The following is a 24,039-nucleotide window of genomic DNA, read 5'->3' as shown; positions in this document are numbered from 1 at the left end:
TTCCCGCTTTCTTTGCTCCATAAAGCAAATAAATCAGTTTGTTTGCGGACGTCGTCATTTCCAGGTTTGTGGATGAATAAATAATGAAAATAACCTTTAAACGCAGCTCTACATTGAGTTAATCACACATTTAAAGTCTAAATAATGTGTGAATTTTATAATTTTATATTATAATTTGTTGCAGTTTAATTTTCAATCTATTTGTTTAATTTAAACTTTTAAACTGTTATTTTATTTTGAAATATTTAAAAATTATCCAGTTTTTTTATATAAAAGTTTGCTGACAGAGCAAGCTTGATGTGCCCCGCCAAAATAAAAGCCCTAGCGCTATAAACTCACTTTGAACTTCCTCATCATTCCTCATCACTTTTTTTTTTTAAAAAACACTGATTCACTGAGCAGACTCCGCCCACACCGCATCCCTGCAAAGCCTCTTAACACCAGCGTGTGTTTGCGTGCGTGTGTGTGTAAAAGCTGCAAATGTATAGTGGAGGAATGAAGCTGAGTGTGTGTGTCACAGTGTGTGTGTGTGTGTGTGTCAGACCTGTTGTATGGGATGCCAGAAGAGCCAGTGTGTGTGTGTGTGTGTGTGTGTGTGTGTGTGTCTTTGGGTGTGGTGAGACTGTCTTGCTGATAAGCAGCTTGTGGAGCTAACTATCACTGCATGTGCGTGTGTGTGTGAGAGAGAGAGAGAGAGACAGAGAGAGAGAGAGAGACAGAGAGACACACACACGTCCACCTTCACCCTGTTTGCAGCAAATAAAACCGTATTTACTGCGAGTCCAAAGTCTGAGGAGCTCGACTGTGAAAGAATGTCACAACGGCCGGAGGACGGAGGAGGGAGGAGGGGAGGAGGAGGAGGAGGAGGAGACAGGTGATATGTTAGAGGAGAAGGGGGTGGAGCTGAGGAGGTGATGCTCACAGAGTGTTATCTCTCAGCGTTCCTTTATGATTCTGTACATTTGAAAAGAAGGTCACATTTAAAGGGCCAGTTGCAACATTCACTCTCACACACACACACACACTCACTCACTCCTGCGTCAAAGAAAAAGATGGTAAAAGTGAAGATGCAAAATAATCAGCTGACAGTGACAAACACAGTGTGTGTGTTACATGTCCTACTTTAGCCTCCATTCATCCTACGTCTCACGTTACACTCGTCCTCTCCTCGCCTCGTCACAACTCTGTCCTCTGCTCTCACCGTGAGATCAATCTATCCATCCATCAATCAACTTGTCAATTCTTTAGGTCATGTGACACGCGTCACCTGTGCAGGTGTCAATCTGAGACAAATGTCGTCCACAAACAATCAAACTCTCGCTTATTGATCAATCGTTTCTGCGGCGGATCAATAAAAAAAACATCTTACAGCTTCATCGATCAATAATCAATAACACAGAGGTATTTTCTTTTGTTATTCGGAGAAAAGGCGCATCAAAAAAACGCTGATTCATCGCTAACGAAGTGTCATGTGACGGCTCCACATTAATCCCCGCCCTAATCAACACAAAGCGGTTCATGCTCCAGTTTTCATGCTAAAAGTCAAACCAAGAGATTTCAAAATAAAAGTCTCTGTAACTGTTCATCCATACTGAAAAACAAACCAAGAGATTTCACAACAATAGTCTCAGTTTCTGTTCATCAATGCATAAAAGTCTCAGTTACCATTTATCTAAAGTAAAATACAGTCCAAAGATTTTCCAAAATAAAAGCCTCAATAAAATAAAAAAACTCTAAGGAGCTTTCAAAAGGTTTTTTCTTAAGTTTTACCAAACCTGGCTAAAGGGATTGCACTTAACCTGTCTAAAGTGCAATCCCCAGTTTTCAAAACAAGACAACATTTTCAGATGTTGTCTTGTTTTCAGTAATTACACTAAGAGTAAAAAAGTTAGGGTTTTATGGTTTCAAAGTCAGGTTAAAGAGTAAAAAAGTCAGGGTTTTATGGTTATAAAGTCAGGTTAAAGAGTAAAGTCAGGGTTTTATGGTTATAAAGTCAGGTTAAAGAGTAAAGTCAGGGTTTTATGGTTATAAAGTCAGGTTAAAGAGTAAAAAGTAAGGTTTAAGAGTAAAAAAGTTAGGGTTTTAAAGGTTTTCAAAATAAAAGTGTGAGTTTCAGTTAGTTTAAGTAAAAACAACAAGCAGCAAAGTTAACCATTACAAATGAAATAAAAAAGTTTTTACACAAACTTTTTTTGAAAAACAAAACAGTTACCAGGTTTGTGTGTGAACGACACAGGAAAGAGAGTGATGAGCCATTTGCTTCCAGACAGAGGTGTAAGAGTGTGACTCCCACCCATCCCCCACCCATCTCCGCACCCCTCCTCCCCCACCACTGCGCTGCTGCTCCATCTACATCCATAGAGACACCACACCCAGATCAGAAACAACAGGCTGCTGCATCTCCACCCTGCTGAGGCCCAAAGGCTCAAACTGGTTTGACACCATCATCATCGTCATCGTCATCATCATCATCACCACGCATCTTAATCATCTGTTCTCCTCTGTGGTCACATGACTGTAACATCCATCCATCATTGTCCTGATTCACTCACCGGGTTTTCACATCAACAATCACTGAACTATTAACTCACCGAGAGTGAGTCTTTTGAGAAAGACTGTACTACACTAAGAGTCTAAAAGTCAGGGTTTTATAGTTAAAATGTCAGGTTTAAGAGTAAAAAAGTTAGGGTTTCATGGTTATAAAGTCAGGTTAAAAAGTAAAACGTCAGGTTTAACAGTAAAAAAGTTAGGGTTTTATAGTTAAAAAGTCAAGTTTAAGAGTAAAAAAATTCAGGTTAAAGAGTAAAAAGTCAAGTTTTGAAGGTTTAAAAAGTCTCAGCTCCAACAAACGGGTTAAAAAACAGTTTTCTGTGTTTTTAAACTTGTGTCTTTAAAAAAATCTAAAGTTTTAAAGCCAGGTTTAATTGTTTTACTGTGTCCACTTTAAACTTAATTATGTTTCGAAAGTTAGGTTTGTAAATGTAAAAGTGACGTTTTAGAGACTGATTATTGAAGTTTGAACGATCCAAAAAGTCACATTTGTAAGTTGAAAAGTTAAACATTGTGTATTTCAAAAGCTGCTTTAAGTTCTGGACTCTGAACTAGAAACCACGAGGACGTCATTTGAATAAAAATGTCAGCATCACTGAGTTATTTCACTCGCACCTGTTGGATGTGACATTAAAACTCCTGAAGTCAAACATTCACCTCCTCTGCTCACCTTCCTCCTCCTCCTCCTCCTCCTGCTCGTCGGGGGATGGAACATAATCTTATCTAAAAAAGGCGTGTCTATAAATAGAGGCTGGGCGCAGAAACACATGAGTGATGTTGTTCTGTGTGTGTTTAAAAAACCTCAGCAGGACGTAAATGTAAAGCTGCTGCTTCAAAAAACCACTTATGGCAAACGACAAAAAACAAACTTTATCTTCAAAAAACGACTATACAAACTTTATAAACTTGAAAGTGAGTCACGTGACCTCTGACCTCAAATAACAACACCCTGATTTAATTCAGAGAAAAACATTTTTAAATAAATGTTTAAATGTTTTCAGCTCGGACAGAAAGATAAGACAAAAACACGTTTGTCTGGTATTTAACTTGTCTCAACTTTGTCAATGAACACAGACGTGTGTGTGTGTGTGTGTAGGTTAATGCGTCTCTGAGGGAAAACAAGAGCTTTTAATTAGCGGTTTCACTCGTGTCCCTGTGGACAAAAAGATCCCACTGAGATTTCACATTAACACACACACACACACACTGCATCTATTAATAAAGAGTATTTATTCCTCCCAATTACAGCCATTAAATACTTTTAATTATGTCCATATGTTTGCGTTCTCTTGTTTACATTACATTACACCACATTGGGAGTTGTGATACGATGTGGACTACTGCTGAATTAATTGATTAATGTTTTTTTTTCAATCATTTAAACCTAATTTTGTTTGATTTTTCAGCTTCCTAAAAGTGAATATTTTCAACATTTTCTGAACCAGATGAATTGATTCATCAAGAAAAATAAATGTTAGTTGCACATAAACACAATATAAATACATGTGTGTGTGTGTATATATGCCACAAAAAAACCCATTAATCAATTAATACAGTCAAGAAATGCGTGTGTGTGTATATAGGACTGGTTTCCGGTGATGGACAGAGAGAAACCAGGACTGGATGTTTGAGAGAAACAGATGAAAACACTCACAGAGAATCACCTGCACACATGCAACAGCAAACACCTGAGTGTCATGTCTTTACATGACTGTAACTGCAGGCTGTGTGTGTGTGTGTGTGTGTGTGTGTGTGTGTGACTTCATTTCCCACAGAAACGCTTCACACTCACAACCGAGGAGGAGGAGGATGCTCCTCTTGCACAAGACACTCTTTGTGCGTGTGTGTAAGCGTGTGTGACCTCATGGACTACGTCATCTCTCGTCAGCGTTTCAAAATGTCCACCTCCAGAGGAGGAGGATCCATCGTCATTTGTAAAGATTCGTTTTCATATTTTTACTTTAATTTATCAACGATTTGGTTCATAAAATGTTTAAAAACCTGAAAAATCCTGACGTTCTCGACTGTAATGTTGATTTTTGTTGTAAAATCGATGATCGTCGTCAACTATTTACCATTAACGAGTCATCAATCTTCTCTATAAATATCAATTTAACACAATTACTTTCGTTATAAACCAGTTTTTTTTATATTCATACAGTATATATTGGATCAATTTTAAATTTTGAAAACCAACAGTGTCACCTCCACAGACACCAGGATGTCAAAGAAGAGTCATATTAATAACGGAAAACAACAATAAAAACAAGTACATTAAGTTTTTCAACAAAATATAACTATTTCAGCTTCTTAAATGTGAAAGACAACGATTTTTTTCAACCAAAAACAACGAATAAAAGACGAACAAATTATTAAAAATAAGCGTCGACATGCGAGTACGTCATAAAGAAACGTCTCAGGTAAAGAAATGCAGTGTTTGTTTGTTTTGAGTGACGGCAGGACACTGATTAATCAGCTGATGATGACGACATCATCAAACAAGATCAATATACAAGCTTGTCAACTCTCTGCTGCCGAGACTTGATTGATTTGACGCACACACACACACACAGAGAGAGAGAGAGAGAGAGAGAGAGAGAGAGAGAGAGAGAGAGAGAGAGAGAGAGAGCGCTGTTGCCGTGGGCCCAGCTCGGCCTCAGTGTTGAATTTCGTGTTGGAATGCTAACTGCTCATCCAGATCTCTCCTCCTCCTCCTGACAGAAGAGGAAGACGAGGAGGACCAGAGAAGCCATCAACACAAGTTTTAAAGAGCTCAAACTCACAGAGAAAAACACGCTCAAACTCAGAAGTGTTTAAAAACGTCACCAGGACGACAAAGTCAAAGTACGAGCAAATGAAGGAGCAACTGAAATAAATGTCCAAAACGTCGCAACAAAAGGTCAACAAAAGTACTTTAAACACAACCCCGAGTGGCAGAGAACACTGTGCATCCCACAATATTCACAACAGCACAGCACAAACAACAAGTCAAACTCATTCATTTAAAAACTTAAGATTAAGTCGCAATCAATGTGTTGTTTGGTGTGAAAACAATGTTTTTAAAAAGGAGAAGTTAAAGAAGAAAAAAAAGGGACATAAAAAGCATCAAAATGCTGAATTTACACATTTGAACGAGCTATAATCCCAGAGTCCAGATTAAAACCACTTCAGATGCCTTGAAAACCTTACGACCATAAACATGCTGGAAATCCACACGTGTGGCCGTTAAAGGACTTTAACGTCACTGATGAGAGTCTGCGAGTGAAACTGTCAAAGGTTAAGATAAACTCAGCGATGACGTTACAATATCAAACATATTTTAAAAATAACATCGGTAAAAAGATTCATTAAAGTCACGACTCACATTCTAATGTTGTGTGATTTAAGGTTTTATTTCCGTGTTTATGCAAAAATACATTTTGGGGAGGGGCATCTTTAAAGCTAGCTTCCCATTTTTCAGAGAAAGAAAAAATGGCTGCACATCAGAGGTTTGCAACTTTTCGGTTCAAATGGTTGCCATGGCAACCACCAAACACCTGTGAGCAACAACTTTCTGATTCTCCGGAGTAAATTAAGATTATTTGCATCGAGTCAAAAAGTTAAGGGGGGAAAAAAGGATGAATCATCGTTTCCCTTAAAGTCAAAACTCTAACTTTGCAGATTAATCTGATAATAATTCATCTTCCTTAACCACGGTCACTTTTTAAGACTTATTTTGAAAATTCACATCCATGTATTTGGATGTAAACATCATTTATGACTCGATAAAGTCTAACAAAAGTGTGTGTCAACTAACAGAAAACTACTGTAAACTTGCTTTTATTTTCCATTAATAGCATTAAAGTCTTAACTTAATGCAAACTGGGATCAGAACAAAGATAAATTAGTTTTAAATAAAATGTGTAGAAAAAGCTGCTGAATTTCGAAAAATAAACACCAAACACAGCATAGGTTTGTGTAAACTCGTGTTAGTCGCTGGAAATAAACTTAAAGTCATCTTAAAAGTGCTTTTTTTTTGGTGAAATATTAACTCAACAAAGTTGTGCAAAGTTCAAAGTTCCTGAGCAGCGAGGAGGAGAGAGAGGTAGAGAGACATGGGGCGAACACTGGGGGAGAGAGAGAAAATCCCTAGCAACCATGATCTCACCAATTTCAGCGGAGAGTCGGAGGAGAAACAGCCGAGCAGAGCAGCTCTTCTCCGGCACAGTGACAAGTCCAGCCCCGGCCCCGGCTCCAGCCCCTGCCGCGGCTCCAGCTCCTGCTCCAGCCGCGGGCCTGTCCGTCAATCATTGACGGGCTTCAGTGACACCGTGAACCCGCTTCAGAGGAGTGAAGCTCCGCGCAGAAGAGAGAGGAGCATCCTCCTCCTCCTGTTAGCAACACGGAAAATACACGCACACACTCACGGCGGAGGAGCTAACGGCTAAAGCTAGCCGCCGCGCGAGGAAAAAGTTAACGGAGTCGACGTTTGAAGCGCGGGAAGAGTTTAAAGTGCCAGAAAAGAGCGAGTTAACGTGCAAAATGGAAGTTAACGCGTCGAAAAGATGATGTCGAAAGAGAGAAAAGAGAGGAGGAGGAGGAGGGGGAGGTGAGGAGAGGGAGGGGGGAAGGATGCAACAGGCGTCACGTCGATGCTGCTGCCGCTGCGCGTCACCGCGGACGCTGCACAAAAAGTACCCGAAACGCGGCGAAAAGTCGCCAAACAGCGATAGGAACTCCGCCACGTCGAGGGAGTCACGGGCCCGGTCCGCCGCCGCGCCGTCCCGGTGCCGTTAATTAGTCAACGGCGCTCGGTTTGTCGTTGCAAAAAATGTCTGAGCAAGGTCACGGCAGCGCTGTCAAGCTAATCGGCGTTAGCATGAGACGCGACCGGAAACGGCCATATTGTCCCTTCAAAATAAACCGGACTTTATTTTTTTAGTCTTGAGGTCAACTACACAATTGTATTGTAATAACTTAATTTTACAAATGTTCGGAGTTTACATTCATAAATAAACGTGCATATTCTGCCTTAAAAATATGCAAAATTGTGATTTCTGAGATTGACACACCCCAGCACTGACACTAACAGACAAATACTTCCATTATTAATATAAAGTATGAACTAATTAAATTCACATGTTACTTAAGTTAGTGATGAAATGGAAGCAGAGTGAAGACATGTCAGAGTCTAAGATGGCGGCTGCCACAGCAGCAGCACGGCGACAGGAACACCCCACACGTGAACTGATGACAAAGCAAAAACTCGCCCTGCCTGTTTCACATAGCATCACTTCAGCTGTTCCTAATTTTCTGAACATGACACACACACACATGCACCTCGGTGCCTCCAAAAACAACCACAACAATAAATAAACACACACACACACAAGTAAATGTTGACAAACCTGATTTTGGAACGTTTGTAGCGAATGCTGAGTTAAAACCATGAACTTATAGATGTTATTTCAGGCAATAAACAAATGAAATACCAAGAATGAAGTCAAAATGAAATAATTCCCCCTTAAAAGTGGAGTTAAAATTTAAATAATGTAATAATAGGAAGCAGTTCCACCTGAAATTGTGAGCGTTGAGTCAGAAAAGTCAAATAATCAGGAAGGTACCAACAACTGAGAGGGAAAAATAAAGATATTCCACCTTAAAAGTAGAAATAATGTGAACGATTAAAACAATTCCACCTTAAAATTGTGAGTTGTGATTCAGTTCAAGTTGAATTTTAAGTCATTTTGTGTTAAACACGCACACACACACACACATCAATCCCCACAAGATGACCATCATCATCAGCAACAGGTGCTTTTACTTTGAAAGCGCACAGCGGAAACGGCGACGCGGGTTGCCGCCAGCTTACCGCGGGTGTCTGGTAGCTTTACACATGGCCACTAACAGCGAGGCTCCGACCAAAGTGCAACCGAGATATGGATGCTCGAGTCCGGCGGAGCAGACTTTGAACCCCCCGCTGCTGCCGCCGCTGCGAGCGCCCTGCCCCAAAACCCGGTGTGCACGCGCCACAGGCCGCGAACAAGAAAAAGTTTCCAGCAAGAAAACAAAAAAGCAACGACACAAAGTAACGAGAGCGAGTGACTTTAAGGAGTGAATGAGGAAGAGAAGTGAGGCTGAATTCCACCGCTTGGATGCGCATCAAACTAGGAAGAGGAGAAAAAGTGTGTGTGATCGCATCAACACACACACACACACACTTTAACACACACGGAACCAGAACAACACACACACACACACACGAAGAGAGAGCGAGATGGAGAGACACTTACGCTTTACTTTGTTGGGGTTGGGCTGTTTGCGGCGAGACATCGTGGCGAGGATGAGGATGGTGGTGGTGGGTGAGGATGACGATGATGAGGATGATGATGAGGATGATGATGATGAAGGAGCAGGAGGCAAGGGAGGGGGGCGGGTGCTGTTTGTGGCGCTGGAGAAAAAGGGGGGATGAAGGGGAAAAAAGGGGGAGAGAGGAAGAAAGAGAGAGTGAGAGGCTGCAAACTCGCTCCGGAGAGGAGAGGAATCAAAATGGCGTTTCCGAAGGGATGTGCAAACTTGGACAAACTTTACTCCGGCTTCTCCTCCTCCCTCCCTTCCCCTCCCCTCTCCTCTCCTCCCCTCCCCTCCCTCCTCCTCCTCCACCTCTGCTGCTTCTTTTCCTCCCGTCTCTCTCTCTCTCTTTCTCTCTCCTCTCTCTCACTCTCTCTCTCTTTCTTCCAAACAGAAACAAACTGAAGTTAAATAGCGATGTTTGTTTGTTTGTTTTTATTTAAACCCCCCCTCGCTCTCCCTCTCTCTAAACCTGATAAGTAAAGCTCATCACGTGTTTGCGTCTCAGTCTCCAGGGGGACGTGGCCATCACCGAGCATCACACACACACACACACACACACACACACCTTTCATCGGTTAATAAAAAAAACACTGTGCTCAAACTGCACGCGCGCACTTCCAGTAAAAGGATTAAGTTTGCGCGAGTTTAGTTTATTGCCACGTGATGTAAATGTGTGTGTGTGTGTGTCCACGTCTGAGCTTTAAACTTTAAAAAGAAAAACATCAAACACACACGGTGGAGCCGCGGCGACAGATATCGCGAGGTTTCAGGTAAAGAGGGAGGTGTAGGGTGGGAGGCAGGTATCGCGAGGTTTGAAGAGTAGAAGAGCATGATGATGGTGTGTGTGTGCGTAGGGAGAGGTGTGAGTGAAGTCACTTTGATGATGAGGTAATAAACCCAGAACTTTAAGTAAGTAAGTAAAAAGTAAATTCCACCTTTAAACAGGGATAAAAGTTAAGGAACACTTTAAGTGAAATGTAAACATTAAGTAAATATGTAAAGTAATTCCACATTAAAGTTAACTAAAACTTAAAGAAGGATGTTAATGTAATTTAATATTAAAACAGAAATAAATGTTAAGTAAAACTTTAAGGAAAGAGTAAATCAAGTTAAGTAAACTTTAAGTAAAAAGTAATTTAAGTACAAAGTGATGTAATTCCACCTTAAAACAGAAGTTAAATTCAGTGAAACTTTAGCTAAAATGTAATCCAAGTTAAGTAAAACTTTAAGTAAAATTTAAGTAATTCCACCTTAAATAGAGATAAAAGTAAAGTAAAACTTTAAGTACAAAGTGATGTAATTCCACCTTAAAACAAAAAGAATTTAGTAAAATTATGTTAAAAAATTAAAGTAATTCCACTTAAAATCTTGGGTAAGAAAAAGAGTATTTTCATCTTAAGTGAAATTAGTTGTGGCACCAGTGACCCCGTGACCTTCATGTAAATGAATGAATGAATGAATGTTGAGTTTTATTGTGAAAAACTGGACATTTGATGATGAGGATGTGTGAGTGTGCGTGTGTGTCTCACTGTCTCTCAGACTAAACTGAGTCACTGAAGCTGAAACTAAATTTAAACTTTCTCCCACTTTCATTGTTAAATTTAGACACAGCAGCAACTCCTCTCTCTCCTTCTCTCGCCCGCATTCCTGCTCAGCCTCCATCTCCAGATACAAACCCCTCCTCCTCCTCATCCTCCTCGCCCCTCCTCTTCCTCCCTTCATTCCCTGTTGGAGAGAGAGAGAGGAGACACACACACACACACACACTCTCCTCCTGCCTGCAGCAACAGGCTGAACCAGCCTGATGAAGTGATGATGATGAAGGGTGAGGAGGGGGAGGAGGGGGAGGGTCTGGGTGTTTCCCTGTTTAATTAGAAAAAGTGACTTCAGTTTAGTTGACAGAGTGACAGGGAACAGTTTGAGCTGCATCAACTACTGTAACATTAACATATATACACGTATATATACATACATATATACATGTACATTTACCTGATAAAGTACTGCAGTAACTGTGGAGACAGATACTACAGTGTGTCCACATTTACCTTTAACTCACTTCACTGAAAAAATATAAAATGGTTTTGCAAAAAGTCCTCAATTTAAGAGAGCAAAGTAATTCCATCTAAAACCTAAAAATAAAACAACAGAGTGAAATAATTCCACCATAAAATGCCATCGTAAAGTAAGAGTAGTCATTCCACCTTAAGATGTCAAACATTAAAATCTTTAAAAAGGTAACAGATTTAAGTTAGTCCACCTTATAAAGTAACACAGTGAAGCAAATCCACTTTAAGGAATCCAAGTGAAATCAAAAGTAATAACTCCACCTTAAAAATATCAATTAAATAACGACATAGAGTAAATCCACTTTAAGATTATATAGCGAAGTTGGGAAGTGAAGCAATTCCACCTTAAAATCTGAACTATATTAAAAGAGCAAACTAATTTAAATGTATAAAGTAATTCCACCTTAAATTGTTGAATAAACTTAATGTATAAAGTAATTCCACCTTAAATTGTTGAATAAGCTGTTCTACAGTTGTCCTGAAGGGGGCAGAGTTTCTCTCGTTCAGGCAACTTTTATTTTGTTAATCTAACATTAAAGCTCCTGTAGACGAGTTTCCTGTCTTTAAAGTCAAGTAAAGTTGTAACGCTCCTCCTGCTCCTTCTGCTCTTCCTCCTCCTCCTTCTGCTCCTCCTCTTCCTCTTCCTCCAGAGTGTGATGTTATTTATTGGACTGTAACCATGGAGCTGTTGCCGAGGAACCAACCATCGCCAACAAAAGGGTGGATTCATCCATTCATCCAGAGGAGGAGGAAGAAGAGGAAGAGGAGGAGGAGCCGAAGCATCACTGAACTCAGCAGCAGTGTTTCCTTTAAACACTTGATACATTTGTTGTTGTTGATGAAACTTTACTTACTTACTTAACACTTTTTTATTCAACAATTTAAGGTGGAATTACTTTACACGTTTACCTTAGTTAAGATTTAAAGGTGGAATTCCTTTACACTTTTAACTTAGTTAAGATTTTAAGGTGGAATTACTTCACACTTTTACTTCAGTTAAGATTTTAAGATGGAATTAACTTTTACTTTAATCAACAACTTTAAGGTGGAATAACTTCACACTTTTACTTTGTTTAAGGATTTTTTGCAGAAGTAACAGCAACAGCAGCAGTAACAGCAGCATTAACAGTAACAGCAGCATTAACAGTAACAGCAGCAGTAACAGCAGCAGTAGCAGCGCAGCAGCTGCAGCAGGCAGCAGCAACAGCAGCAGTAATAGTAACAGCAGCAGCTGAAGCAGTAACAGTAACAGCAGCAACAGTAACAGCAGCAGCTCAAGCAGTAACAGTAACAGCAGCAGTACAGTAACAGCAGCAGTAATAGTAACAGAAGCAGCTGCAGCAGTAACAGTAACAGCAGCAGCAGCAGCAGTAACAGCAGCAGCGAAGCAGTAACAGTAACAGCAGCATTAATAGTAACAGAAGCAGCAGCAGTAACAGTAACAGCAGCAGCAGCAGTAACAGCAGCAGTAACAGCAGCAGTAATAGTAACAGCAGCAGCGAAGCAGTAACAGTAACAGCAGCAGTAACAGTAACAGCAGCAGCTGAAGCAGTAACAGTAACAACAGCAGTAACAGTAACAGCAGCAGTAGCAGTAACAGCAACAGCAGTAACAGCAGCAGTAGCAGTAACAGCAGTAGTAACAAACAGCAGCAGTAACAGCAGCAGTAGCAGTAACAGCAGTAACAGTAACAGCAGCAGTAGTAGCAGCAGTAGCAGTAACAGCAGCAGTAGCAGTAACAGCAGCAGTAACAGTAACAGCAGCACGCAGCAGTAGCAGTAACAGCAGCAGTAGCAGTAACAGCAGCAGTAGCAGTAACAGCAGCAGTAACAGTAACAGCAGCAGTAGCAGTAACAGCAGCAGTAGCAGTAACAGCAGCAGCAGTAACAGCAGCAGTAGCAGTAACAGCAGCAGCAGTAGCAGCAGTAGCAGTAGCAGCAGTAACAGCAGCAGCAGTAGCAGTAACAGCAGCAGTAGCAGTAACAGCAGCAGTAGCAGTAGCAGCAGTACAGTAGTAACAGTAACAGCAGCAGTAGCAGTAACAGCAGCAGTAACAGTAACAGCAGCAGTAGCAGTAACAGCAGTAGCAGTAACAGCAGCAGTAGCAGTAACAGCAGCAGCAGTAACAGCAGCAGAAGTGTCAGCAGTAACAGAGAAAGGCCGTCACATGAAGCTAACACCTGTCCACAGTGTGGGGGGACAACGAGCACATGCTGCTCTGTTTCCTCACACATGAACACACACACATACATACAGACACACACTGTGTGAGTGTGTGTCTGTATGTGTGTGTGTGTGTGTTCATCATCACACTCTTTTTTTCTCCTCTTCAAACACAGAGAACGAGGTTTGAAAAGTCTCACACATGTGGAAGTTTGAGCTGCTGAGAGAGAGAGGGGGGAGGGGGAGGAGAAAAACCGGTTTCCAATAGTGACGGATGATTTGTAGGTAACAGTTGTTTGCTGTTGAGCCTGAGGCCGAGGCTGAAAACACAACCATCAAACACTCTGATTTGTCACTAAATTCACACTTTTTTCTGGTTAAAAAGATACTGACACAAAAAAAGCTGTTAAATATGGAGGTTTATGTTATTTACTGACCTACAAACACTCACTCTCCCACACCAAACCCCATAGACAAAAACACTGATTTTAACATCACACACACTGGAGTTGTTGATCCACTGCTGCCTCCATCACTAAGTTCAAATGTTTTGTTTTGTTAATTCAGCATTTAAAATGCTTCGTTCAGAATTACCTCAGTGACACAAAGTGACCACACGAGGCAGCAGTAGACCAGCAGGTCCTGTGTCACCGTGAGCTAAAATCACTGATTTTCTCTTTGGGGTTTGGTGCAGGAGAGTGAGTGGTTTATAAACTTCAGTTTCCTGTTGGAAAAGTCTGTCTAACAGTGAGATAAAGATATAAATGTGTTCTTAAAGACATCTTAGACTTAAACTGACGTAGATTTTATGAGCCAAGTCTTTTGTTAAGTGTCATATAATTAAATGTATTAAGTTTACTGTTAAACAAACTTATATTTTTTAAATAAAAACATGACAAACACTGAGAAATGGGTGTTGACAGGATGTAATGACATGTGCAGACTGTAGGGGGTGCTCCACACAACAGTCCTGCATGTGTGTGTGTGTGTGTGTGTGTGTTTGTGTATGGTATCTGGACAGACCAGTTTTCTGATGCTGACACATTAGATACAGTTGCCATGACGATGACTCACCTGTTGCTGTCAGGGATGGGGGGGTCGAGTGTCAAAATACACACACACACACACACACACACACACACACATATAAACCAGAGGAATCTTTGACCTTCCAGTCAAACTCACATGATCATAAACTTTTTTTTTACTCAAACAGAAAAATAAATAAGTGAACTTTAACGTCTTTAAAGATACAGTACATGATTTGTGTGTGTGTGTGTGTTTTGACCCTCAGGGCCACCGTAACACATGACCTCATCACAGTAAAGTCAGTTTGGTGTGTGTGTGTGTGTCGTCGCAGCTGCTTTGACACAAACAGCTGGACCAAGACGTCCACATACAGACTGAGGACAGCTGCGGGACAACAAGAGGACAACTAAGGAGGAGCAGAAGGAGGAGTCAAGTGAACAAACAGAAATCCATCTTTCATTCTACGTTTATGTAAAACTCTTTAGACTCATTTAATTCTTTATACTAAGAAAAGGAAACAAAGTAAGTTCATCTAAAATAAAAGTAAAAATCTTAGAAGAATAGTAAAAAAAAGTCCCTCTACTTTAATGTTTATATAAAAAGATAACAATATCACAGAGTAAATTTATTTCATCTTAAAAGTGGAGTAAAAAATAAAACCAGTTCCCCCTTAATATACTATATAAAGTAACAGGAGGGGAATTCCACCTTAACAATCTTGAGTAAAGTAACAGAGAAGTCATTCTGCCTTAAAAGTTTTCAAATGAAAGTAACAGTGGAGTAATTCCACCATAAAATGTAGAAATAAAGAGTTAAGTGATTCCACCTTAAAGGTTTTAACGTAAAACAGTGCACCGTAAAATCTTAAATTAAGGGACAGATTAAAGAAATTCCACCCTAAACTGACACACACACACACAGACAGACAGACAGACAGACACTCAGATCATTAGAATAATCTCTAATTCCTGATCTTTACTTATTAAAAACTAGTTCAGTTTAATTTTCCAGATTCAATTAAAGTGCATGAATCAAAGTTAAAAACTTTTGTTGTGTTAATGCCCGAAACTCTATGAATAACTAACAAAATAAAAGCACAATAAGAACAGTGTGTGCTTTCATTTTGGAGGTCAGTGATGATTAAAGATGTAGAAAAAGCCTCTGACTCCATCTCGTGGTCAAACTCTGTAACTGTCATCACAAAGACAAACGTTTCCATGTTTGTCAATGAATGTATTTTTGAAAGGATTTTAAAGGGACAGTTCAGGGTTTATAAACCACTCACTCTCCCACACCAAACCTCATAGAGAAAATCAGTGATTTTAACATCACAGCACACAGGAGTTGTTGATCCACTGCTGCCTCCATCACCAAGTTCAAATGTCTTATTTTGTTAATTCAGCATTTAAAATGCTTTATTCAGATTTACCTCAGTGACACAAAGTGACCACACGAGGCAGTAGTAGACCAGCAGCTCCTGTGTCCGCGCCAGCTGAATTCACTGATTTTCTCTATGGGTATTGGTGTGGGTGAGTGAGTTGGTTTTACACGATTTTCTGAAAGTAAAAAATTCAAACAGACATTTTTAGTTTCACTGAGTTCATTTAATTTTCACTCCAGGTCACGTGATCCATGTTTACATCACCGAAGCTATGTTTAAACACGCATAATAATCACTGTTCACGTTTGTTTTCTGCTGAAAAATCATCGGAAAACAACTTTTTTTACTGATCATTAAAAACACGTACCGTCAACAAAAACAGTACGGGACAATATTAGCACAGATAAAGGAGACTCAGCTCCAGCAGGAGGCGCTCCGCTGCCCGGGCGCTCCCCACTGAGTCAAATCATTCCTCCTGCAGCCAGGAGGAGGCACTCTGCCCCCTCCTCTGGGAGCATGGCACAGGCTCCTCCTCCGTTCATTTCTTCTTCAAACACGGCGGGATCGTGAAGATGCAGTGTTGGTGGACGGCGTTAGTCGGCTGCGCCGGGTTTTAAAGGTGGGTCGTTTTCTTCTGACAACACCGGGAACGTTTTCTTCCCTCGTCTCTGGATGTGATCCTCGTTCCTCTTCTCCAACGCCACGATCTGTCACACAGACGAGATGGAGGGGCTTAGGACAACGGCACAACATGGACACTCACGATAATAATGTCACAAAAACATCACAACAACATCACCATAATGTCACAATAATATCATAACAATATCACGATAATATCACAACAATATCCCCATAATGTCACGATAATATCACCATAATATCGTGATAGTATCACATCGGCAATTGAGTTTAGATAATGATGTTATTAAAATTAAAATATTTCGTCACAACAACAACTTTACTGAAACAGAAGTGTGTGTGTGTGTGTGTATGTGTGTTACCTCAGCTATAAACTCCGCCTCGTCTTCATCAGCCACAGAAATGTTGAGTCCAGTGACGGCGTTGAAAAGATCGTATACGTTCATCGCGTCACTCACTCCTCTCTTCTGGAAGAACTACACATATACATACACACACACACACACACACACACACACACACACACACATTATAAAGTACAGAATAATAAAGAACAGTTTGCTGCTGAAATGTGAAAAAAATAAGTGTGTTACCGTGGAAACATTCCTGCAGTCTCTGAAGAGGAACTCCAGGCCGTGAGGGTGAGTGGGTTCAACTGACTGACTCACATCTATGAACCACACCTGTGAGTGACACACACACACACACACACACACAGATAGAGAGAACAACACAATATGAAGCAAAACAAACACAATGATGGAGAAGTGAGTAAACAAAGAAGAGGTTTTACTTTGCCCTCGTGCCACAGCATGTTGTATTCACTGAGATCAGCATGAACCAGGTTACACTCCTGATACATCTGCTGCATCATCTGTAAACACACACACACACACACACACTCACATCAACAACAATAATAATATTAATGATAACAGTGGTGTGTGCTTGTGTGTGTGTGCGTGTACGTACGTGCAGAACCTGGAAATACGCCCTCTTCATGTCGTCAGAACTCAATTTGATGTCTTTGAGTTTAGGAGCAGGGACGTGGTCTTTACCGATGAACGACATCACCAGAATGTGTTTCTTCAACAAAACCACCTGAGGACACGGAATCTCCGCCTTCTTCATCCTGAACGAACACACACACACACACACACACACGTACAAGCACACATGCACACGTACACACGCACAGTCAACAAATAGACAACAAAAATTGTGTCACAGCACGGTTAGCCGTAGTAGCATTTTCAGTGTTAGCAACATTAGTAAAACTGTGTTGGAAGCGAAAAATGTGTTTGCAGCAAATTAAGTGTTAGCAGTGCTACCAGCAAACATAGCGTTAGCTGCATTAGCAGCAAAAAACAGTGCTAGCAGCACAAGCAGCAAAAATAGTGTTAGTGTTGGTAGAGAAATTGTGTTAGCAGCAAAAATAGTGTGAGCAGCGCTAGTAGCAAAAAAGATGTTAGCAGCACAGGCAGCAAAAATAGTGTTAGCAGTGCTAGCATTAACAGTGTTAGCAGCATCAGTAGCAGTAGCATTAACAGTGTTAGCAGCATCGGTAGCATTAACAGTGTAAATAGCATTAACAGTAGCAGTAACATTAACAGTGTTAGAAGCATCAATAGCATTAACAGTGTTAGCAGCATCAGTAGCATTTAATAGTGTTAGCAGCATCAGTAGCATTAACAGTGTTAGCAGCATCAATAGCATTAACAGTGTTAGCAGCGTCAGTAGCATAAACAGTGTTGCGCAGTATCAGTGGTGGTGTGGTGGGCGTGGTCAGTCACCTGGTCAGGTTGTGCATCTCTTTCTCTGCCCACAGCCTGATGACCTTGCGTGGGTTGAGTTTACTGAATCGGTCGATGAAGCGATAATCGTCTTTGATGTAACGATCTCTGTTCTTGAAGTCGTTGAGCGTCGTTTTGAAAACCTTCAGGACAACCTCGTCGGGAACAGGCTCCTCCCCCTCCTCCAGACTGACAAACACAACAACAGTTTTTTTTAACAGTTGTATTTTTCGTGTTTTTTCTGCCTCGGAGCGTTCAGCGACTGACCTGCCGCCATCAGCGTGGAAGACGACCGACTCTTTCCCAGTGCTGATGCAGCCGTTGATGTTCTCCAGGACGCCAGCGTTCACCATCTTATACATGAGCAGACGAGTGCGAGGGTCCACCGCTTGTTCCTGACAAGAGAGCACAGACGTGTTTGAGTTTAAAACGTGAGGAGGAAATCGCACGTGTCATTTCGTGTGGCTGTGAGTCATACGTACGGCAGTGGAGTGCTCCTTCTTCTCGTGCAGCCTGGCGCTGCGGCGCTGCTCGCTGAAGCAGTGCTGCTTCAGAGAGTTAAACACCTGATTGGGCAACTTCAGGTCCATCCCCAAACCGTCACCCACGAGGACTTCAGGAGCAAACTGGAGGAAGAGGAGGAAGAGTGGGCATTAACATCCTGCTGACCATGCCTCTTTATGTGTCCACTGATTTGATTTGTTGGGGTTTGATCGTGAAAGGAAGAGACACAGGAAGTTCCATGATACAGTTCTAACTCGAATCAGTTTGGTATCACAGACAAGAGGGAGGGGCTTAGGAGATCGCCACTCACAATAATATTGTCACGATAATATCACAACAATATCCCAATAATGTCAAGATGACACCACCATAATATCACTATTATCACTATCTGCCACGTAGGTTTCCATGATGACTTCATTGCTCCTCTTAAACGTGGGCAGAGTCGTCTGTAACGATAGTAACGTCTGTTATTCAATCATTAGAATCTGTACTTCCTGCATGAGCGGAACACAGACTCCGTCTGACACAGTCATTGAACTGAAATACCACAGAGTGAGTGAGTGACTGAGTGGTCTTACGTTGTCCATACGTGCTGCATTCTTGCGACCGCAGGTCACCTCGTCGTGTTTAGTCGTGATGTTCTTGCCTTTTCCTGTGAAACCTTTACGAGGCGTCGTCTGAGGCTTGTCTGCAGACACACACACACACACACACGTTAACTCTGTGACACACACTCTGGTGTTTGTTATTGTGTCCACCTCCTGCAGTTACCTTACCTGCCCTGTAGGGGTCGTGTCTGGTGTCCTGCCAGTCCACCTCGTCCTCGGAGCTGTCGCTGTCGTAAGGGTGGACTTTCCTGTAGTTCTCAAAGGAGATGGACACTAGACACACACACACACACACACACAGTCACAGTCACTAAACCACACTTAAATTAAGACAACTCTTAAAGCCCACATAGACCAGAAGCTCCAATTAACGCTGTGTTTGTGTGTGTATCTGCGTCATTACCTCGTTTATGAAACCCTAAAGTTTCAGAACAAACAGCTGAGCCACTGCTGAGAAAATAGTGTTGTATTGTTTTCCTGGGCTCTGCGAAGCAGATCGGCACTTCCTTAATTTGATGTCGTCATCAAAAATCCTCACCACTCCTCTCACCACCGTAGCGCCTCCTGGTGCCGGCACTAGTCCGGGCACATCCGGTTGCGTACATTCAACCGCAGAAGAAGAAGAACTACTCTCATTGTAGCTGCTGAGATGCAGAGCATCCACTGTGCCAGAGGGGGAGCTGTGTATCTGAGAGCTGGCCTATCTATTACGTCACTTCCAGGTACCTGGCCAATCACAGGACAGTGGGAAAGCTCTCGTTGGCTGGCCAATAACAACACAGTCCACATTCTAGGGGTGTGGTTTTGGTCTGAAACAGTGCGGCTGACGAGAGCGTCAGTGAGGAGATATTTTGATCGGCTTGTTTGCAGCGATTAGGAGGTTTTTAATTATGAAAACAAGTTCATATATGTAAGTAGACCTCCATAACTAACATATATGTGTGATACAAGCATTCTATGTCACCTTTAAAGGAAACGTATTATACCCTATTTCACCAAGTTAAACTAGTTCCCTGTTGTCCTAATGAACATGTCTGTGACATGCTTTGGTCAAAATACCATAAGGATGAAGCACCATAGCCGGTCAATAACCCGGCCAAAACCGCCTCTTTCAGAACGTTTTTTTGCGTGGTCCCTTTATATGCAAATGAGACACAAGCACACACCCACTTCTTCCAGGGGGTTTCTGATTTGTCCTTTTTACAGCGCTCACTCGCTCAGCTCCTGTTCCCTCCGCTCCATTCTTCACCCCCTCCCTCCACTAGTTCTCTGACAATATCAACATGGCAGCGTGCGCGGAAAACAGCGAGAGTGCCGTCACAGGAAGAGACGTCCTACATAAGGATCGAGCCGAACACTGCCGAACTGTAAATCAGTTAAAGACACTTAGGGACAGCACCGCTGAACGCCAGTGGCGAGCTGCATAAACAGCTGCTTTATGTGATTGTATCAGACTGAGTCTGTGCTCCGGTCATGGAGGACGTACTGAACAAATTGTCAGAACGGTCAGTTACAAGCTCTATTTGACCTTTCCTTAAAAATGTGTGTGTTTGTACGTTGATGAAATACGGTGGCTGACTAAATACGGCGACCACTGGCCGCAGTCTGGTGCGAAGTGGTGCGAACACACGTTTGCTGACTTTATCCGGCACATTAGCTTCATATATAAAATCCTCTCTCTGAGGCTGGAAGTTTGTGTAAAACACTGCACTCCACTGTGCAGCCACCAACTGCACACTTGTCCCTCCGCGTTGACATAATACCACTCTTCCTCCCTCGCCTGCACTCTTGCATTTTACAGGGACGAAGTAAACTTACTGGTGGGGTGGTAACATTCGCAGTGAGACCCTAACCCTAACCCTTACACTAAGGGGGACCACGAAAACATGACTGTGTATTCTTTTTCCACACTTTGGCGACTGGTAGGGCCTCCAGAGTCCCAAATATAAGTATTGAAATGGTTAAAATGTTGATTTTGCATAATATGTCCCCTTTAACTTAAATCCGAACAGAACTTTAATGATATCTTTTAAAAAGTTTCCCCATGAATTCAGTATTGTTTCAAGAAATGTTGTCATCTCAATGCTGTATTACATATGCCAGGCCTGTGTGTGGCACTGTAACGCAGCCACAGACAAACAGCAGACAATGTGGAGCATGCACATAAAAGCTAGTGTGGGTGGGGCTATGACATCATCATAAGTTGCGTACTGATTGTGTTTTCGGATTTATGTTAATTATAAAAACCTTTGAGAATTCTACTGATTTCGTTCTTGTGTGTGTGGCCCTCTAAGTTAGCAGCTACAACAAAAGGAAGCAACACAAAGGCGGAGAGAGCAGCTATTTTGAGAAATCACAGGTGTCAGTCAAAATGTCCGCCTTCAAAGCTGACAGTAGTTGTCGCGGCGCTCTTCCTGTTGTGTCGTGGTTGTGCGTGCGTGCGTTTACCTTTGCTGTCTCCGTTGAACTTCTTCTCTTCGCGACGCAGCTGGTCGTCAAACTCACGATCAAACTGCATCTGCAACATCTGAGCGAGCATCAGGTCGCTGGTCGTGTCAGCACCGGTCTCGTCTGACAGCAGCAGGTCAGACACTGATCTGGAAACAACAACAACAACAACAGCAGCAGCAGCAGATCACACACTGTTCTGAAAAGTGGATAGTTACAACTGCATCATAAAGAAAAAAAAATTTCAATCTCGATTCAAAAATACACATGATCTCATTTCTAAATGACAGCGATTCTTCTGCATTTTATTTCATGAGCTGCAAATAAAAAAATTCCTATTTTCCTCAAACTCGGCCTTCTCTCTCAACACAGGAAGCGCCTTTACGTCACGTGATTCAACGGAGGCGGAAGCACAGACCATCTTCTTGTGTCTCTTCCTGTGACATCAATCAGTGCACGGCAGTCGGACGACGTCACACATAGTATTGGCCCAGCTCACTCCCTGTGAGTTCTGCCTTCTCGTAGTGTCCACTTCATGTTATATAATCAGCATTTACAAAGTTTGTGAATCCATTCAGAATCGTCCACGTCTGAATCGCGACGCAACTCAGAATCACAATAGTTTTTCCACAATGTTTAAACCAAAATAGCCCTTTCCCATCTTTACATTTCACCTCAAGGTTAAGGGGAAACTTTGAGTCGGACAGAAACGTAGTAATGTGATTTATATTATGATAGAGAAGATATGATAAAGTTTTGAAAGCCAATACCAGCCGATAATATCGTGCATTCCTAGGGTTTAGAGTTAGGATCAATTGTTATATACATTAAAGAGGTCATCTGAGAGAGTTAATTCGATGTCAAATATTGGCCTGATTGATCAGTTTTTTTTCACGTCTGATAAAGATGATGAGCTTACTCAGTGAGATCAGGGAACTCGTTTTCGTCGTCCAGCTGTTTGGCCAATTGTTCACTCATCACGTCGGTCAGAGAACAAGCAGGAGCGTCCACGGTCAATGACCCCCACGGACTCTGCCACACACACACACACACACACACAGATTATTATCATTATAAAAAAACTGCTGTTAAATACTGAATGCCCTGCTGTGTGTGTAGCAATTTATGATTATTTTATTTCATCAATTTGTTGTTTGATTCAGAAAATGTGTATTAATATTGATCAGTGTTTGTCAAACCTGTTCTCAAATGTCCACAAACACAGAATGATTTAGTTTAAATGATTTTAATTTTTTTTATGGAGCAAAATAAACCAGAAAATCACATTTCAGAAGTTGAAAAATCACATTCATCATGTTAACGGCAGCAGCAGTCGCCACGATGCGCTATTGTCACGATCTTGCAAAAAACAGTGAGTATTTGCAAAATCATACATTGTGATATCCTCATTAAATGTGGATATTTTGTTATATTTGCTCCTTAAAGACAAAAACAGGAAAAATGTGTATAAAATGTGTTTTTTTTAGTTTAACATTAACTGAACCTGTTAACTAACACGATTCATATAATAAATGACGTTGTTGTACTAAAATTAAACCAGTGACTCATCGTAAAACATGTTCAAACATGTCTCATCTTAGCCACGCCCACCACGTCATGACCTAATTTAACACCCACATATATAAATGAAGAGGCTAAATTAATCACAATTAAGTAAGTTTTAAGTGATTATTATACACATGTTTAATGGCAACACGTGGTCAAACTATATTTCAAATGTTATCCTCACGATTTAATAAAGAGTTCAGTTAAAACTATTTCTACAACGATATTTATAACATAATGTCAGTGTTTGAAATGTGTCGAATCTGACTAGCATTCGCAGCTAACACAATCGAGCAGCGTTAACGGACCCTAAACAAACAAATACGTTGTTTTACCTTCGGTGTTGCTGTCGTGATTCCTGTTTGATCCATGTTTGCGACGACGATTAATCGACTCTTTCTTCGAGAGACAGAATGGCGGCTAGCAACGGCGGAGGTAACGTTAGCACGTTTGTTTTTTTTAACTGACGATGCGTAGTGACGTGTCTAACAGTCGTCACGAGTCGTTAGTGTTAAAAAAGATGACGAAGAGTCGGTGTCCGTGATTAAAAATGTCGTTTTTTATCGAAGTGACGGAGCTGCCTTTTAAGAGTCCACCAGCGATCACAGAGAGAGACCTACACAGCAGCGGGAAATGCGTCACCGGCGCACCTTCACAATAAAAGCCTCCTCCCAGTTTCTTTCACGATTTTCTTAACATGAAAAATATTTGAATGTGAGTACGAAATTATTTTCATATTTTAAAAATAACAAATAACAGCACCGACATTATTATAACGTATTTTATATTATTATTATTATTATTATTATTATTATTATTAATAATAATAATAATAATAATAATAATAATATCATTATTTTTATTATTATAAGAGAACGCGTTACAGTGTGTAAAATTGCCGTTATGTATCAGAGTAAGAAATGTGCTCTGAATAATTCAAGAAATAATCG

At 41.2% G+C, this 24,039-nt stretch overlaps 2 protein-coding genes across 6 annotated transcripts in view; both read right to left on the bottom strand.

Moving 5' to 3' along the window:
- Positions 1–9,120, bottom strand: part of rreb1a (ras responsive element binding protein 1a) — a 45,683-nt gene extending 36,563 nt beyond the window's left edge. For 2 of the 5 annotated variants that reach the window (XM_044025528.1, XM_044025537.1), the window contains exon 1: positions 8,823–9,120. In XM_044025528.1, the coding sequence (XP_043881463.1) occupies positions 8,823–8,862 (40 nt within the window). In that variant the 5' untranslated portion in view covers positions 8,863–9,120. Of the gene's footprint in view, positions 1–6,697; positions 7,854–8,822 lie in introns of those variants that run through there. The other 3 variants (XM_044025554.1, XM_044025562.1, XM_044025545.1) reach the window with 2 other exon arrangements.
- Positions 9,121–15,726: 6,606 nt separating this feature from the next.
- Positions 15,727–23,730, bottom strand: riok3 (RIO kinase 3 (yeast)). Its single transcript, XM_044025825.1, has 13 exons — positions 23,425–23,730; positions 22,443–22,555; positions 21,524–21,672; positions 19,244–19,348; positions 19,046–19,155; positions 18,443–18,586; positions 18,228–18,355; positions 17,961–18,149; positions 17,140–17,299; positions 16,961–17,041; positions 16,761–16,850; positions 16,530–16,643; positions 15,727–16,232 (listed from the first exon to the last, which is right to left on the bottom strand). Exons 1-13 carry the CDS (start codon positions 23,458–23,460, stop codon positions 16,119–16,121), a joined length of 1,533 nt encoding a protein of 510 aa, XP_043881760.1. The 5' UTR covers positions 23,461–23,730; the 3' UTR covers positions 15,727–16,118.
- Between the last annotated feature and the right edge of the window lie 309 nt (positions 23,731–24,039).

This window comes from Solea senegalensis, linkage group LG1 (genome assembly GCF_019176455.1).
Source record: "Solea senegalensis isolate Sse05_10M linkage group LG1, IFAPA_SoseM_1, whole genome shotgun sequence".
Taxonomy (NCBI): Eukaryota; Metazoa; Chordata; class Actinopteri; order Pleuronectiformes; family Soleidae; genus Solea; species Solea senegalensis.
Note: the sequence above shows the minus strand (reverse complement) of the source record. Positions and strands in the feature narration are given on the sequence as shown.

Excerpts from the sequence above, each read along its gene's own strand:
- riok3 (XM_044025825.1), bottom strand. The coding sequence starts at position 23,460 with ATGGATCAAACAGGAATCACGACAGCAACACCGAAG. Across the intron at positions 19,349-21,523 it reads GTTCAACGGAGACAGCAAAG|TGTCCATCTCCTTTGAGAAC; the intron begins GTAAACGCACGC and ends GTGTGTGTCTAG. Across the intron at positions 18,587-19,045 it reads ATGCAGCACGTATGGACAAC|TTTGCTCCTGAAGTCCTCGT; the intron begins GTAAGACCACTC and ends CTCTTCCTCCAG.